Consider the following 14153-nt stretch of genomic DNA (forward strand, 5'->3'; position numbering starts at 1 on the left):
TTCTATACAATAAACACACATTAATCGAAGATTTATTGAAAAAACCATCCGCCAGAAAAAGTAGTTCCCACAACTACAAAAAAGACAAGGTGCCTCCATGTGGAAGCAGCTTGAAGTGCATCCAACCAAACTAACACATCCAACTGTGTGTTATTGGAATGATTGAGAGAAGTTGCCTCATGTGGAAGCAGCTTGAAGTGCATCCAACCAACTAACACATCCAACTGTGTATTATTGGAATGATTGATTGAACATTTTATTACCAGATGCAGAATGGGTACAATACAGTACGGCTCAATACACACAATTGTTAAGGGAATGCAGACCTACTTTCCATAGAAATTCATTCTTAGATGCTTCTATATAAAGCAGGTAAAACAAATTTAAAAGTTTTCTTTGCCCTATAGGAAAAAAACGTTTTCTTCGCCCTATTCTTTTATTTATTTTTTTAAACCTACTGTAGAGGGCCTAAACTTAACCAGTTGGAAACCAAGCGTACAGTAATAAAATTAGCAATCAATCAATCAATCAATCAACTCAATAGGCCATGCTCACTTAGAACAGCGCAGCACCCAGCTCTCTGACTATCCCCCGCGTTGCAGGCAGAGTGTGTGTGTGTGCGTGTGCGTGTGCGTGTGCGTGCGTGTGTGTGTGTGTGTGTGTGTGTGTGTGTGTGTGTGTGTGTGTGTGTGTGTGGGGGGGGGGGGTGTGTGGCGGTGGGTGGAGACTAGAGCGAGCGCTGACAGTCGAAAGGAAAAAGAAATTGAAAAAAAATTTGAAAATTAATCAATCAATCAATCCGCGATTTTTCTTTTGTTACAGAATGATTCAAGACCCATCAATTACATCATCCAACATTGTTTAAACGACTAAGACATTCGCTGTGACAGAATCGCTTGATATTTAGTCGTTTAGTCGCTATCAACATATCCATTTGTAAAGATTATTGTCCACCTTCTTGTGATCCTGCAGAGTGATGTGATGTGATTCGGTTGTGGGCGGGTCCTGGGCCAGCAGCGTGGAATTGTTGCCAATAAAGACGTGTAAAATGACTGTTTCAGCCAATCAGAATCGAGAAATTTGCATGCCGTTGTATAATTTGATTTATAGAACAACAGAGCAGTGCATCACTCTTAATACTTTGAGTTTCTTTACAAAGTTCAGTTCTAATTTGATTTATAGAACAACAGAGCAGTGCATCACTCTTAATACTTTGAGTTTCTTTACAAAGTTCAGTTCTAATTTGATTTATAGAACAACAGAGCAGTGCATCACTCTTAATACTTTGAGTTTCTTTACAAAGTTCAGTTCTAATTTGATTTATAGAACAACAGAGCAGTGCATCACTCTTAATACTTTGAGTTTCTTTACAAAGTTCAGTTCTAATTTGATTTATAGAACAACAGAGCAGTGCATCACTCTTAATACTTTCAGTTTCTTTACAAAGTTCAGTTCTAATTTGATTTATAGAACAACAGAGCAGTGCATCACTCTTAATACTTTCAGTTTCTTTACAAAGTTCAGTTCTAATTAAGCATTACACCACTTGCAGTCGTGATTTGTGAACAATAAACCATGCCTAGGGGTGGTCGTTAGACCCCCCTAGGCATGGTTTATTGTTCACAAATCACGACTGCAAGTGGTGTAAAGCTTTTATACAACTACCAGATGCATCCAACCTTATTTCTATACAATAAACACACATTAATCGAAGATTTATTGAAAAAACCATCCGCCAGAAAAAGTAGTTCCTACAACTACAAAAAAGACAAGGTGCCTCCATGTGGAAGCAGCTTGAAGTGCATCCAACCAAACTAACACATCCAACTGTGTGTTATTGGAATGATTGAGAGAAGTTGCCTCATGTGGAAGCAGCTTGAAGTGCATCCAACCAACTAACACATCCAACTGTGTATTATTGGAATGATTGATTGAACATTTTATTACCAGATGCAGAATGGGTACAATACAGTACGGCTCAATACACACAATTGTTAAGGGAATGCAGACCTACTTTCCATAGAAATTCATTCTTAGATGCTTCTATATAAAGCAGGTAAAACAAATTTAAAAGTTTTCTTTGCCCTATAGGAAAAAAACGTTTTCTTCGCCCTATTCTTTTATTTATTTTTTTAAACCTACTGTAGAGGGCCTAAACTTAACCAGTTGGAAACCAAGCGTACAGTAATAAAATTAGCAATCAATCAATCAATCAATCAACTCAATAGGCCATGCTCACTTAGAACAGCGCAGCACCCAGCTCTCTGACTATCCCCCGCGTTGCAGGCAGAGTGTGTGTGTGTGCGTGTGCGTGTGCGTGTGCGTGCGTGTGTGTGTGTGTGTGTGTGTGTGTGTGTGTGTGTGTGTGTGTGTGTTGTGTGTGTGTGTGTGTGTGTGTGTGTGTGTGGGGGGGGGGGGGTGTGTGGCGGTGGGTGGAGACTAGAGCGAGCGCTGACAGTCGAAAGGAAAAAGAAATTGAAAAAAAAATTGAAAATTAATCAATCAATCAATCCGCGATTTTTCTTTTGTTACAGAATGATTCAAGACCCATCAATTACATCATCCAACATTGTTTAAACGACTAAGACATTCGCTGTGACAGAATCGCTTGATATTTAGTCGTTTAGTCGCTATCAACATATCCATTTGTAAAGATTATTGTCCACCTTCTTGTGATCCTGCAGAGTGATGTGATGTGATTCGGTTGTGGGCGGGTCCTGGGCCAGCAGCGTGGAATTGTTGCCAATAAAGACGTGTAAAATGACTGTTTCAGCCAATCAGAATCGAGAAATTTGCATGCCGTTGTATAATTTGATTTATAGAACAACAGAGCAGTGCATCACTCTTAATACTTTGAGTTTCTTTACAAAGTTCAGTTCTAATTTGATTTATAGAACAACAGAGCAGTGCATCACTCTTAATACTTTGAGTTTCTTTACAAAGTTCAGTTCTAATTTGATTTATAGAACAACAGAGCAGTACATTGCTCTTAACGCAGCGGAAATGGTGTTCAGTTCTAAATTACATAAGTGCATAAGAGGTAGTAAGATACAATTAGCATAGAACTGACACATGAATTTGACATGTGCATAAAAAAGTAGGCAGAATAAAAAATAGTGCAGCCAAAATACTAGTTACACTGATGGCCAGTATGACTACTACCATATTGTCCTAGCTGTATCATAGCCAGGGCCGCCTCAGGGGGTGTGCGAGCAGTGCGGTCGCACAGGGCCTCGCGGGAAGGGGGGCCTCGCAAAAAAATAAATAAAAAAAAAATAAAAAAAAAATATTTTTTATTTTTTATTTTTATTATTTTTTTTATTTTTTTTTTATTTTTTTGCGAGGCCCCCCTTCTCGCGCGGCCCTTTTTCATCACAGACCTAAAATCTAGTTTTGCTTATATGCTTATATATTTCACATTAGACACGTTTGTAGAATGTGTCTGACTTCCTGCCTCTGCGGCTCTGCAGACTGCAGTTTTCCGGTTTCTGCGGATTTGCTGCTCTACAGATTTTAGGATAGTGTTTCCGGCCCGTCCGCCGTAATACCAAATAGAAGAAGAAGACACACGAGGTAGATAATTAGCGCTATTCAGAGGAGCGAGGCGAGTGGATGTCTTTTCAAAAGCCGCATGGATCAGAAGAAATTACACCGTGGGCCAAGAAAGTCTCCTTCCAACTTTACCATTGGCGCCGGATTGATACTGCGTTATGGTGAGTCAACCTATGATTATATTCCCGCCGTGGACCTATGCTCTCTTTCTCTCTCTCTGGAGCCAAACTGGTCGACTAGCTAATATAGTACTACTAGTAGCTAACGGTGTGTGCCTGGTGTCAGCGCCTGTATTGCTTTTCTCATGTTGTAGTTTCAGTGGTAGTGCGTTAGCAAATGGTTAGCGATAGCCGGGTTGAGCTAACTGGCTAACTGATAGCATCAAAGTAACGTGCGCAGCCAGCAGCTAACGTCGTAGCTAGCTGCCGGCTAGCTGCCGGCTGCGCACGTTACTTTGATGCCATCAGTTAGCCTAGGCTAGAGTTAGCTGTTAGCTTGTGCTACGAGTCGACCATTGACATTAGCCGTGAGAATAGCTGGGGGTTCTGGCTTATTTTGTCCCGCCAGCGAGAGGCCTTTCGTCAACGTGGAGACCTGTGTTGCGGCCTTTCGCCCTGCGTTCCTTTTGTGCAGGTAAGATTAATGAAAATGTCATGACATTACCCCACTCTTCCTTCCTTCCCCTCCCGAATGTTTTGTTAATAACGATGTTTTTTTCCAGGCAAAACATATGCTACTTCACAACATTTGGAGATACGACATGTGCTGTGTGTGAATGTCTTGGTCGCTTGTGTAGCTTGGGTAGCGTTGGGCCGTTGGCCAAAGCTGTGTGTGGCCTGGTGTCACAGTACCTGGCTAGCCTATTTAGCTGATGTCGGCCATTGGCTCCTTGCTGCTTTGGTTTCTCTGGTATAGACCCTCTTCTTGTTGGATTTAAGTGTTGATCTTTGTCCTTTTGAATCTGTCATACATGCTCTAGTCTCTCTCTAACACACACACACATGACAAACACACATGTTCTCTCTCTCTCTCTCTCTCTTTCTAACACACACAGTCTGCCTATGGTGGCCTTTCTCGATGGCTAGGCTGTGCTCAAGGATCTTCAGTCACAGTGCTCAGGTATTCTGCCACTGTGTACTCTCTGTTTAGGGCCAAATAGCATTTCAATTTCTTTCCAATGTGTCTCTCTCTCTCTCTCTCTCTCTCTCTCTCTCTCTCTCTCTCTCTCTCTCTCTCTCTCTCTCTCTCTCTCTCTCTCTCTCTCTCTCTCTCTCTTGGATTTAAGTGTTGATCTTTGTCCTTTTGAATCTCTCATACATGCTCTAGTCTCTCTCTAACACACACACACATGACAAACACACATGTTCTCTCTCTCTCTCTCTCTCTTTCTAACACACACACACAGTCTGCCTATGGCGGCCTTTCTCGATGGCTAGGCTGTGCTCAAGGATCTTCAGTCACAGTGCTCAGGTATTCTGCCACTGTGTACTCTCTGTTTAGGGCCAAATAGCATTTCAATTTCTTTCCAATGTGTCTCTCTCTCTCTCTCTCTGTACACTGTATATTGACTGTAGAACGGGAGCTCTCTCTCGCTCTCTCTTTTGCTATATGTTGACTGTATCATGCCCCGCCTCGGGCAGCGCTATTATTTAAGAATATGTTGACTGTATAAAAAAAAAAAAAAAAAATATATATATATATATATATATATATATTTTTTTTTTAACCTTTTGGGGGGGGGGGGGGGGGGGGGGGGGGGGGGGGCTCGCGTTAAATCTCGCACAGGGCCTCGCATTTCTCCCAGGCGGCCCTGATCATAGCTATATTAGAACTCTGTACACACATCTGAATAGCACTACACTACACACACACACACACACACACACACACACACACACACACACACACACACACACACACACACACACACACACACACACACACACACACACACACACACACACACTACACAGTACTGGTTTATATATAGTTTATACCCAGTTTAATCACCTGTAGTACATTGTATACTACTATTGCACTTTACTGTTACATTTGGATATCTCTTTTCGTTGTACTGTACTGTGCTGTATGATGATAATACATTTGCCATTTGCCATTTGAATATATTATAATGTAATCAAATCTAATGGTACACTTTTGAATCTCTGGATGACCTAAAACTAAGAGGTAATGACTATTTCTGGGACTTGATAGTCTTCAACATGATTTATATCAGTTTGTTTTGTCCTAAAGTTGTAGTTTGTGAACACTGGCTAAACCCAGTGTAGGTGATGTGATGCCAGTCTGATGTCTAGCATTACCATTGTTCCAATTAGATTAGACCTAAGATTCCATGTTGAGCCTAATGTTTATATTTACAAATGTGCAGGATTAGGATCAACATTGGCCAAAAATGATTATTCGTAAAAACAACACAAGTTTGAAAATATTTGAATATTATAATTTTGTGAATGTTAATGTTAAATAACATTTGACCATTTGACCAACGTTCAGCCTGTATTACTGCATGTTATGTCCACAAGATGGCAAACCAATACAAGGAGAAATGAGAAGAGTTACGGAATCGGAAAAACCAGGACCTGCATGGTGTCTGTCTCAACAAGCCACCCATTTACTAGAAGCACTATATGGAATAGAAAATACCAGAGGGATTTATGAATGGTTCATTTTGATGCAGGGGAAATTAAAATGATACATGCCAGTTACATGTTAAGCTCTTAATCCCTCCTGCAAGCATCTAAATAGAAAAAGGTTGTGGCACGTTGTGATCTCACTGTTGTTGAGTGTCAGCATGCTAGTGGAGCTAGATTGCTTGATACCATTAACACGACACAGCCATGGAGAAAATGCCACTAACAGATGACCCGACAGCTTATATGAGAAATATGAGAAGAATAAACAGTGTAAACTATATAATTACCTCTGAATATAAAAATATGAGGTTTACCACAATGAAATGTAGGTTTGAGTAAAAAAAAAAAATTAAAAAGTATTATTATAAATTGTTTTGATGGAAGAGCCACACATTGACGGGCAAAGAGCCACATGCGGCTCGCGAGCCACGGGTTGGCCACCCCTGTGCTAGACGCTCACAAAGTGCTGTGACTTTCGTCTGTTCCAACGGCCCATGATGTGGAATAACGTTCTAATTACATTTTCCTGAAGTCATTTTGAAATTTCAGAAACCGTGCCAGATAAAACGGGTACTTTTAGGAAAAGTCATTGAGTGACAGAGCTGGAGCTCGACCGAGTGACGAGGATACATTTATTGAAAATGCCTCGGGGTTATGTGACCCCTTGTCGGCTGTGCTGGTGTTAATGAACTACCTTGGCACCATGTGACTGCTCCAGCTGCTCCTGATGCCGGTCCCATGATGGCGTGGGTGTGGCCCAGGCCCGGCACCAGCATGACGTGACTGACAGGTGTTCCACAAGGAAGCATACTAGGACCGCTACTGTTCCTAATTTATGCAAATGACATGTCGTCAGCTTGTGACTGCAACTTGTTCTTGTTCGCAGACGACTCAGCCCTGCTGGTCTCTGACAAGAACAAGTTACAGGTTGAAAATGCCCTCAGCTCGGAACTCGGCAGAAATCTGCATATGGCTCGCTGATGACAAACTATCATTACACCTGGGTAAAACAGAGTCCATTCTCTTCGGATCAAATAACAAACTCAGCAAGACCGACGGCTTCTCAGTTACAGTGGGTGACAATATTGTCAGAAGGAAAGATGAAATTACATACCTAGGTTCCATCCTAGAGGCAAATCTTTCCTGTGACAAAATGGCATCGAAGGTAATACAAAAAGTCAACCAACAAACTCGATTCTTGTACCGGATCTCCTCTCTGGTAAACAAGAATACCTTGAAGACTCTAACAGGAGCACTCATTCAAGGGTACTACGCCTATGCTTGCACCTCATGGTACCAAAGCACCTCAAAGGCGCTAAAAACTAAATTACAAACATCTCAAAACAAACTGGTCAGACTACTGCTTGACCTTACTCCTAGAACCCACCTCACCCCTGCCCACTTTGACAACCTAGGATGGCTTAGAGTAGATGACAGAGTACAGCAACTTGCAATGGGCCTGGTCTACAAGATACACTACACGACCAAGGTACCCATGTACATGTCAAAATACTTCCCAAAGGTCAGTGAATACCACGATCACAACACCAGAGGGAGCTCCACAAATCATGTTAAACCCAGATTCGGCTCAAACAAGGGACTAAACACGTTTCGCAATTATGCCACATCAGTGTGGAATGCCCTACCCAAAGCTGTGAAGGAATGTGAATCACTACCCACTTTCAAAACCACTCTCAACGAACACCTAAGGGAGACTGCAATTCGAAACTGGCCCCTGTAAATGTCCTAACCCAAACCCCTCCAATGTACAGTAAATTACCAAGTATGGTTTTGTCAATATTCCAATGTACAGTTTTGCTTGTACAGTGTCCCCCACCCACCCCTCCTACCCAACCACACCCCACCTACCCAACCACCTCCAATGTACAGTTTCCACGTCAAATGTATATACTCTCTTTTCTAGATTATTTTTGTATCACAAATTGTACTGTATTTGCAAATCTGGTATGTCATAAATGTATAGATGTAGCAGTACTGTCTACCTGTATGTCATGTATGTCATATATGTTACGATGAATTGAACATGGGGGACCCTGATGTAAACAAGACAAACGTCTTTCTCTGGTCTGCATCCCCTTAACAATTGTATGTATTGAGCCATTCTGCAATCTGTTAATAAAGTCAATCAAGGCTCAATAAGAACAACATAAGGGGGCTGCCGCATTGCACCTTGTTTGATTGTCTTCATTTGTTTGATAAATTTGTGTTGATTTCAACAAACAGACAGTATCTCCCTGCTGACAATCTGACAGATCCACTTCAAGTATGGCTTACACAAACTTTATTCCCAACCAACCTGTCAACCCACCTGCTTGCCGTCCCGGATTGTCCACAAGGCTGGCTGGTGCAGGCTTACCAACTCATCCCTGTTTGCTGATTCATGAACATGTTGATTCATCTGTTCCTCTGGATTATTACCTACTGCTCCATCAGTGTTAACCTAGCACTCAGATCTTACTCCACGTCGGACCTGTTATGCCTGCAATCACTCAACTACCGGCTTCCCCCGACTCAGCTCACCCACGGTGACATCCTCTGTGATCGACCCAGATCCATCCTCTGTGATCGACCCAGATCCATAATCTGTGATCGACCCAGATCCATCCTCTGTGATCGACCCAGATCCATCCTCTGTGATCCACCCAGATCCATCCTCTGTGATCCACCCAGATCCATCCTCTGTGATCCACCCAGATCCATCCTCTGTGATCCACCCAGATCCATCATCTGTGATCGACCCAGATCCACCCTCTGTGATCGACCCAGATCCATCCACTGTGATCCACCCAGATCCACCCTCTGTGATCGACCCAGATCCATCCACTGTGAATCTGGAAGGAACTACTTTCTTACAGCAAGACTGGCGCTGTTCCCTCTATCTGGTCCTCCGCACATCTGCTGCTGTTAAAACTAAGCAACAGCAATGTTTTACGATGGCTCCCTCGGTACTGAAGGGCCGCTCATTTCCGACTGTGTCACTGACAATAACGTGGACGTTCTCTGTCTGACTGAGACCCGGCGGCAGCAGGATTATTACCAGCTGCGTTCTCCCACATGGAGCGGCCTCCCCTTAGTGGCTCCACTCTCAATCCAGCTGTCAGCGATACCTCCGGCTTGGTCGGTCTTCCCGACAAACACAATGGACAGTGTTCGCGGGTGGGAAGCCGGTGTGGGGGGGGGGGGGGGGGGGGTGCCTGTGTCGCCGGTCTTGTTTGACACGCCCTGAGTGGGAGTCGAACCCGGGTCGGCCGCACCGCGGGTGACATTACAGACCGCTATACCAAGAGGTGAATTCACTTCTTGGTAACGTGTCTCTATGCCTTTTAAGGGGGAGTGAGTTTTACTTGCAGTACCGCTACGTGCCACAGTCACTTCACGACACTTGAAGTCCAGCGTGACTGTGGATAGACTCGCGGTACCTCCGCTACACTTGTTCAGCAGGGAGGGGGAGACGGTGTGACCCTCTGGACGGGTTCTCCCAGGGAAAGTCCTCGCTGTCGGGTGAAAAGAACCGGCTGGCGACTCCACACTCTGCGGAGGCGTGTGTTAGTCTCTACACCCTACACACCCAGACTGACAGTAGGGCAACGCCAAGACCGGGAAGGTCTGTCACCCCCACCTACTGTCCTGCCCACCTGGATGCCCCCCCCCCCCCTCCCCCACCCTCACAGACCCACATAGGTCACTGAGGAGACTAGAAGAAACCAAATGATTACTTCAGCCAAGACCACCAGACTACCTTCTGGTCACAGCTTCTCTCCCTGCCTCGCCCCACTGCTCACTTACCCACATTATAAACTCATCCCTCTCCTCTCTGCTCACCACATTATAAACTCATCCCCCTCCTCTCTGCTCACCACATTATAAACTCATCCCCCTCCTCTCTGCTCACCACATTATAAACTCATCCCCCTCCTCTCTGCTCACCACATTATAAACTCATCCCTCTCCTCTCTGCTCACCACATTATAAACTCATCCCCCTCCTCTCTGCTCACCACATTATAAACTCATCCCTCTCCTCTCTGCTCACCACATTATAAACTCATCCCTCTCCTCTCCTCTCTGCTCACCACATTATAAACTCATCCCTCTCCTCTCTGCTCACCACATTATAAACTCATCCCTCTCCTCTCTGCTCACCACATTATAAACTCATCCCTCTCCTCTCTGCTCACCACATTATAAACTCATCCCTCTCCTCTCTGCTCACCACATTATAAACTCATCCCTCTCCTCTCTGCTCACCACATTATAAACTCATCCCTCTCCTCTCTGCTCACCACATTATAAACTCATCCCTCTCCTCTCTGCTCACCACATTATAAACTCATCCCTCTCCTCTCCTCTCTGCTCACCACATTATAAACTCATCCCTCTCCTCTCTGCTCACCACATTATAAACTCATCCCTCTCCTCTCCTCTCTGCTCACCACATTATAAACTCATCCCTCTCCTCTCTGCTCACCACATTATAAACTCATCCCTCTCCTCTCTGCTCACCACATTATAAACTCATCCCTCTCCTCTCTGCTCACCACATTATAAACTCATCCCTCTCCTCTCTGCTCACCACATTATAAACTCATCCCTCTCCTCTCTGCTCACCACATTATAAACTCATCCCTCTCCTCTCTGCTCACCACATTATAAACTCATCCCTCTCCTCTCCTCTCTGCTCACCACATTATAAACTCATCCCTCTCCTCTCTGCTCACCACATTATAAACTCATCCCTCTCCTATCTGCTCACCACATTATAAACTCATCCCTCTCCTCTCTGCTCACCACATTATAAACTCATCCCTCTCCTCTCCTCTCTGCTCACCACATTATAAACTCATCCCTCTCCTCTCTGCTCACCACATTATAAACTCATCCCTCTCCTCTCTGCTCACCACATTATAAACTCATCCCTCTCCTCTCTGCTCACCACATTATAAACTCATCCCTCTCCTCTCCTCTCTGCTCACCACATTATAAACTCATCCCTCTCCTCTCCTCTCTGCTCACCACATTATAAACTCATCCCTCTCCTCTCTGCTCACCACATTATAAACTCATCCCTCTCCTCTCTGCTCACCACATTATAAACTCATCCCTCTCCTCTCTGCTCACCACATTATAAACTCATCCCTCTCCTCTCTGCTCACCACATTATAAACTCATCCCTCTCCTCTCTGCTCACCACATTATAAACTCATCCCTCTCCTCTCTGCTCACCACATTATAAACTCATCCCTCTCCTCTCTGCTCACCACATTATAAACTCATCCCTCTCCTCTCTGCTCACCACATTATAAACGCATCCCTCTCCTCTCTGCTCACCACATTATAAACTCATCCCTCTCATCTCTGCTCACCACATTATAAACTCATCCCTCTCCTCTCCTCTCTGCTCACCACATTATAAACTCATCCCTCTCCTCTCTGCTCACCACATTATAAACTCATCCCTCTCCTCTCATCTCTGCTCACCACATTATAAACTCATCCCTCTCCTCTCCTCTCTGCTCACCACATTATAAACTCATCCCTCTCCTCTCTGCTCACCACATTATAAACTCATCCCTCTCCTCTCTGCTCACCACATTATAAACTCATCCCTCTCCTCTCCAATCTGCTCACCACATTATAAACTCATCCCTCTCCTCTCTGCTCACCACATTATAAACTCATCCCTCTCCTCTCTGCTCACCACATTATAAACGCATCCCTCTCCTCTCTGCTCACCACATTATAAACTCATCCCTCTCCTCTCTGCTCACCACATTATAAACTCATCCCTCTCCTCTCTGCTCACCACATTATAAACTCATCTCCTCTCCTCTCTGCTCACCACATTATAAACTCATCCCTCTCCTCTCTTCTCACCACATTATAAACTCATCCCTCTCCTCTCTGCTCACCACATTATAAACTCATCCCTCTCCTCTCTGCTCACCACATTATAAACTCATCCCTCTCCTCTCTGCTCACCACATTATAAACTCATCCCTCTCCTCTCCTCTCTGCTCACCACATTATAAACTCATCCCTCTCCTCTCCTCTCTGCTCACCACATTATAAACTCATCCCTCTCCTCTCTGCTCACCACATTATAAACTCATCCCTCTCCTCTCCTCTCTGCTCACCACATTATAAACTCATCCCTCTCCTCTCCTCTCTGCTCACCATATTATAAACTCATCCCTCTCCTCTCTGCTCACCACATTATAAACTCATCCCTCTCCTCTCTGCTCACCACATTATAAACTCATCCCTCTCCTCTCTGCTCACCACATTATAAACTCATCCCTCTCCCCTCCTCTCTGCTCACCACATTATAAACTCATCCCTCTCCTCTCCTCTCTGCTCACCACATTATAAACTCATCCCTCTCCTCTCTGCTCACCACATTATAAACTCATCCCTCTCCTCTCTGCTCACCACATTATAAACTCATCCCTCTCCTCTCCTCTCTGCTCACCACATTATAAACTCATCCCTCTCCTCTCTGCTCACCACATTATAAACTCATCCCTCTCCTCTCCTCTCTGCTCACCACATTATAAACTCATCCCTCTCCTCTCCTCTCTGCTCACCACATTATAAACTCATCCCTCTCCTCTCTGCTCACCACATTATAAACTCATCCCTCTCCTCTCTGCTCACCACATTATAAACTCATCCCTCTCCTCTCTGCTCACCACATTATAAACTCATCCCTCTCCTCTCTGCTCACCACATTATAAACTCATCCCTCTCCTCTCTGCTCACCACATTATAAACTCATCCCTCTCCTCTCTGCTCACCACATTATGAACTCATCCCTCTCTCCTCTCTGCTCACCACATTATAAACTCATCCCTCTCCTCTCTGCTCACCACATTATAAACTCATCCCTCTCCTCTCTGCTCACCACATTATAAACTCATCCCTCTCCTCTCCTCTCTGCTCACCACATTATAAACTCATCCATCTCCTTTCTGCTCACCACATTATAAACTCATCCCTCTCCTCTCTGCTCACCACATTATAAACTCATCCCTCTCCTCTCTGCTCACCACATTATAAACTCATCCCTCTCCTCTCTGCTCACCACATTATAAACTCATCCCCCTCCTCTCTGCTCACCACATTATAAACTCATCCCTCTCCTCTCTGCTCACCACATCATGAACTCATCCCTCTCCTCTCTGCTCACCACATTATAAACTCATCCCTCTCCTCTCTGCTCACCACATTATACTAAAGACTGTGTTCTAGCTAAAGACTGTGTCCTCACTAAAGACTGTGTCCTCACTAAAGACTGTGTTCTAGCTAAAGACTGTGTCCTCACTAAAGACTGTGTCATCACTAAAGACTGTGTCCTCACTAAAGACTGTGTCCTCACTAAAGACTGTGTCCTCACTAAAGACTGTGTCCTCACTAAAGACTGTGTCCTCACTAAAGACTGTGTCCTCACTAAAGACTGTGTCCTCGCTAAAGACTGTGTCCTCACTAAAGACTGTGTCCTCACTAAAGACTGTGTCCTCACTAAAGACTGTGTCCTCACTAAAGACTGTGTCCTCACTAAAGACTGTGTCCTCACTAAAGACTGTGTCCTCACTAAAGACTGTGTTCTCACTAAAGACTGTGTCCTCACTAAAGACTGTCATCACTAAAGACTGTGTCCTCACTAAAGACTGTGTCCTCACTAAAGACTGTGTCCTCACTAAAGACTGCCTCATCACTAAAGACTGTGTCCTCACTAAAGACTGTGTCCTCACTAAAGACTGTGTCCTCACTAAAGAATGTGTCCTCACAAGACTGTGTCCTCACTAAAGACTGTGTCCTCACTAAAGACTGTGTCCTCACTAAAGACTGTGTCCTCACTAAAGAATGTGTCCTCACTAAAGACTGTGTCCTCACTAAAGACTGTGTCCTCACTAAAGACTGTCTCATC

The 14153-nt window shown here is 44.3% G+C and overlaps 1 protein-coding gene across 1 annotated transcript in view; it reads left to right on the forward strand.

Annotated features, from left to right (window-relative positions):
- Positions 1-9160: 9160 nt before the first annotated feature.
- Positions 9161-14153, forward strand: part of LOC311223486 (melatonin receptor type 1B-like) — a gene marked incomplete at both ends in the record, with an annotated part of 76987 nt that continues 71994 nt past the window's right edge. Inside the window, 2 exons of the mRNA XM_084308271.1 lie at positions 9161-9172; positions 9710-9806. Coding sequence (XP_084164397.1) covers positions 9161-9172; positions 9710-9806 — 109 coding nt within the window. The remainder of the gene's footprint in view (positions 9173-9709; positions 9807-14153) is intronic.

This window comes from Notolepis coatsorum (genome assembly GCF_963971535.1).
Source record: "Notolepis coatsorum genome assembly, chromosome: 1".
NCBI lineage: Eukaryota > Metazoa > Chordata > Actinopteri > Aulopiformes > Paralepididae > Notolepis > Notolepis coatsorum.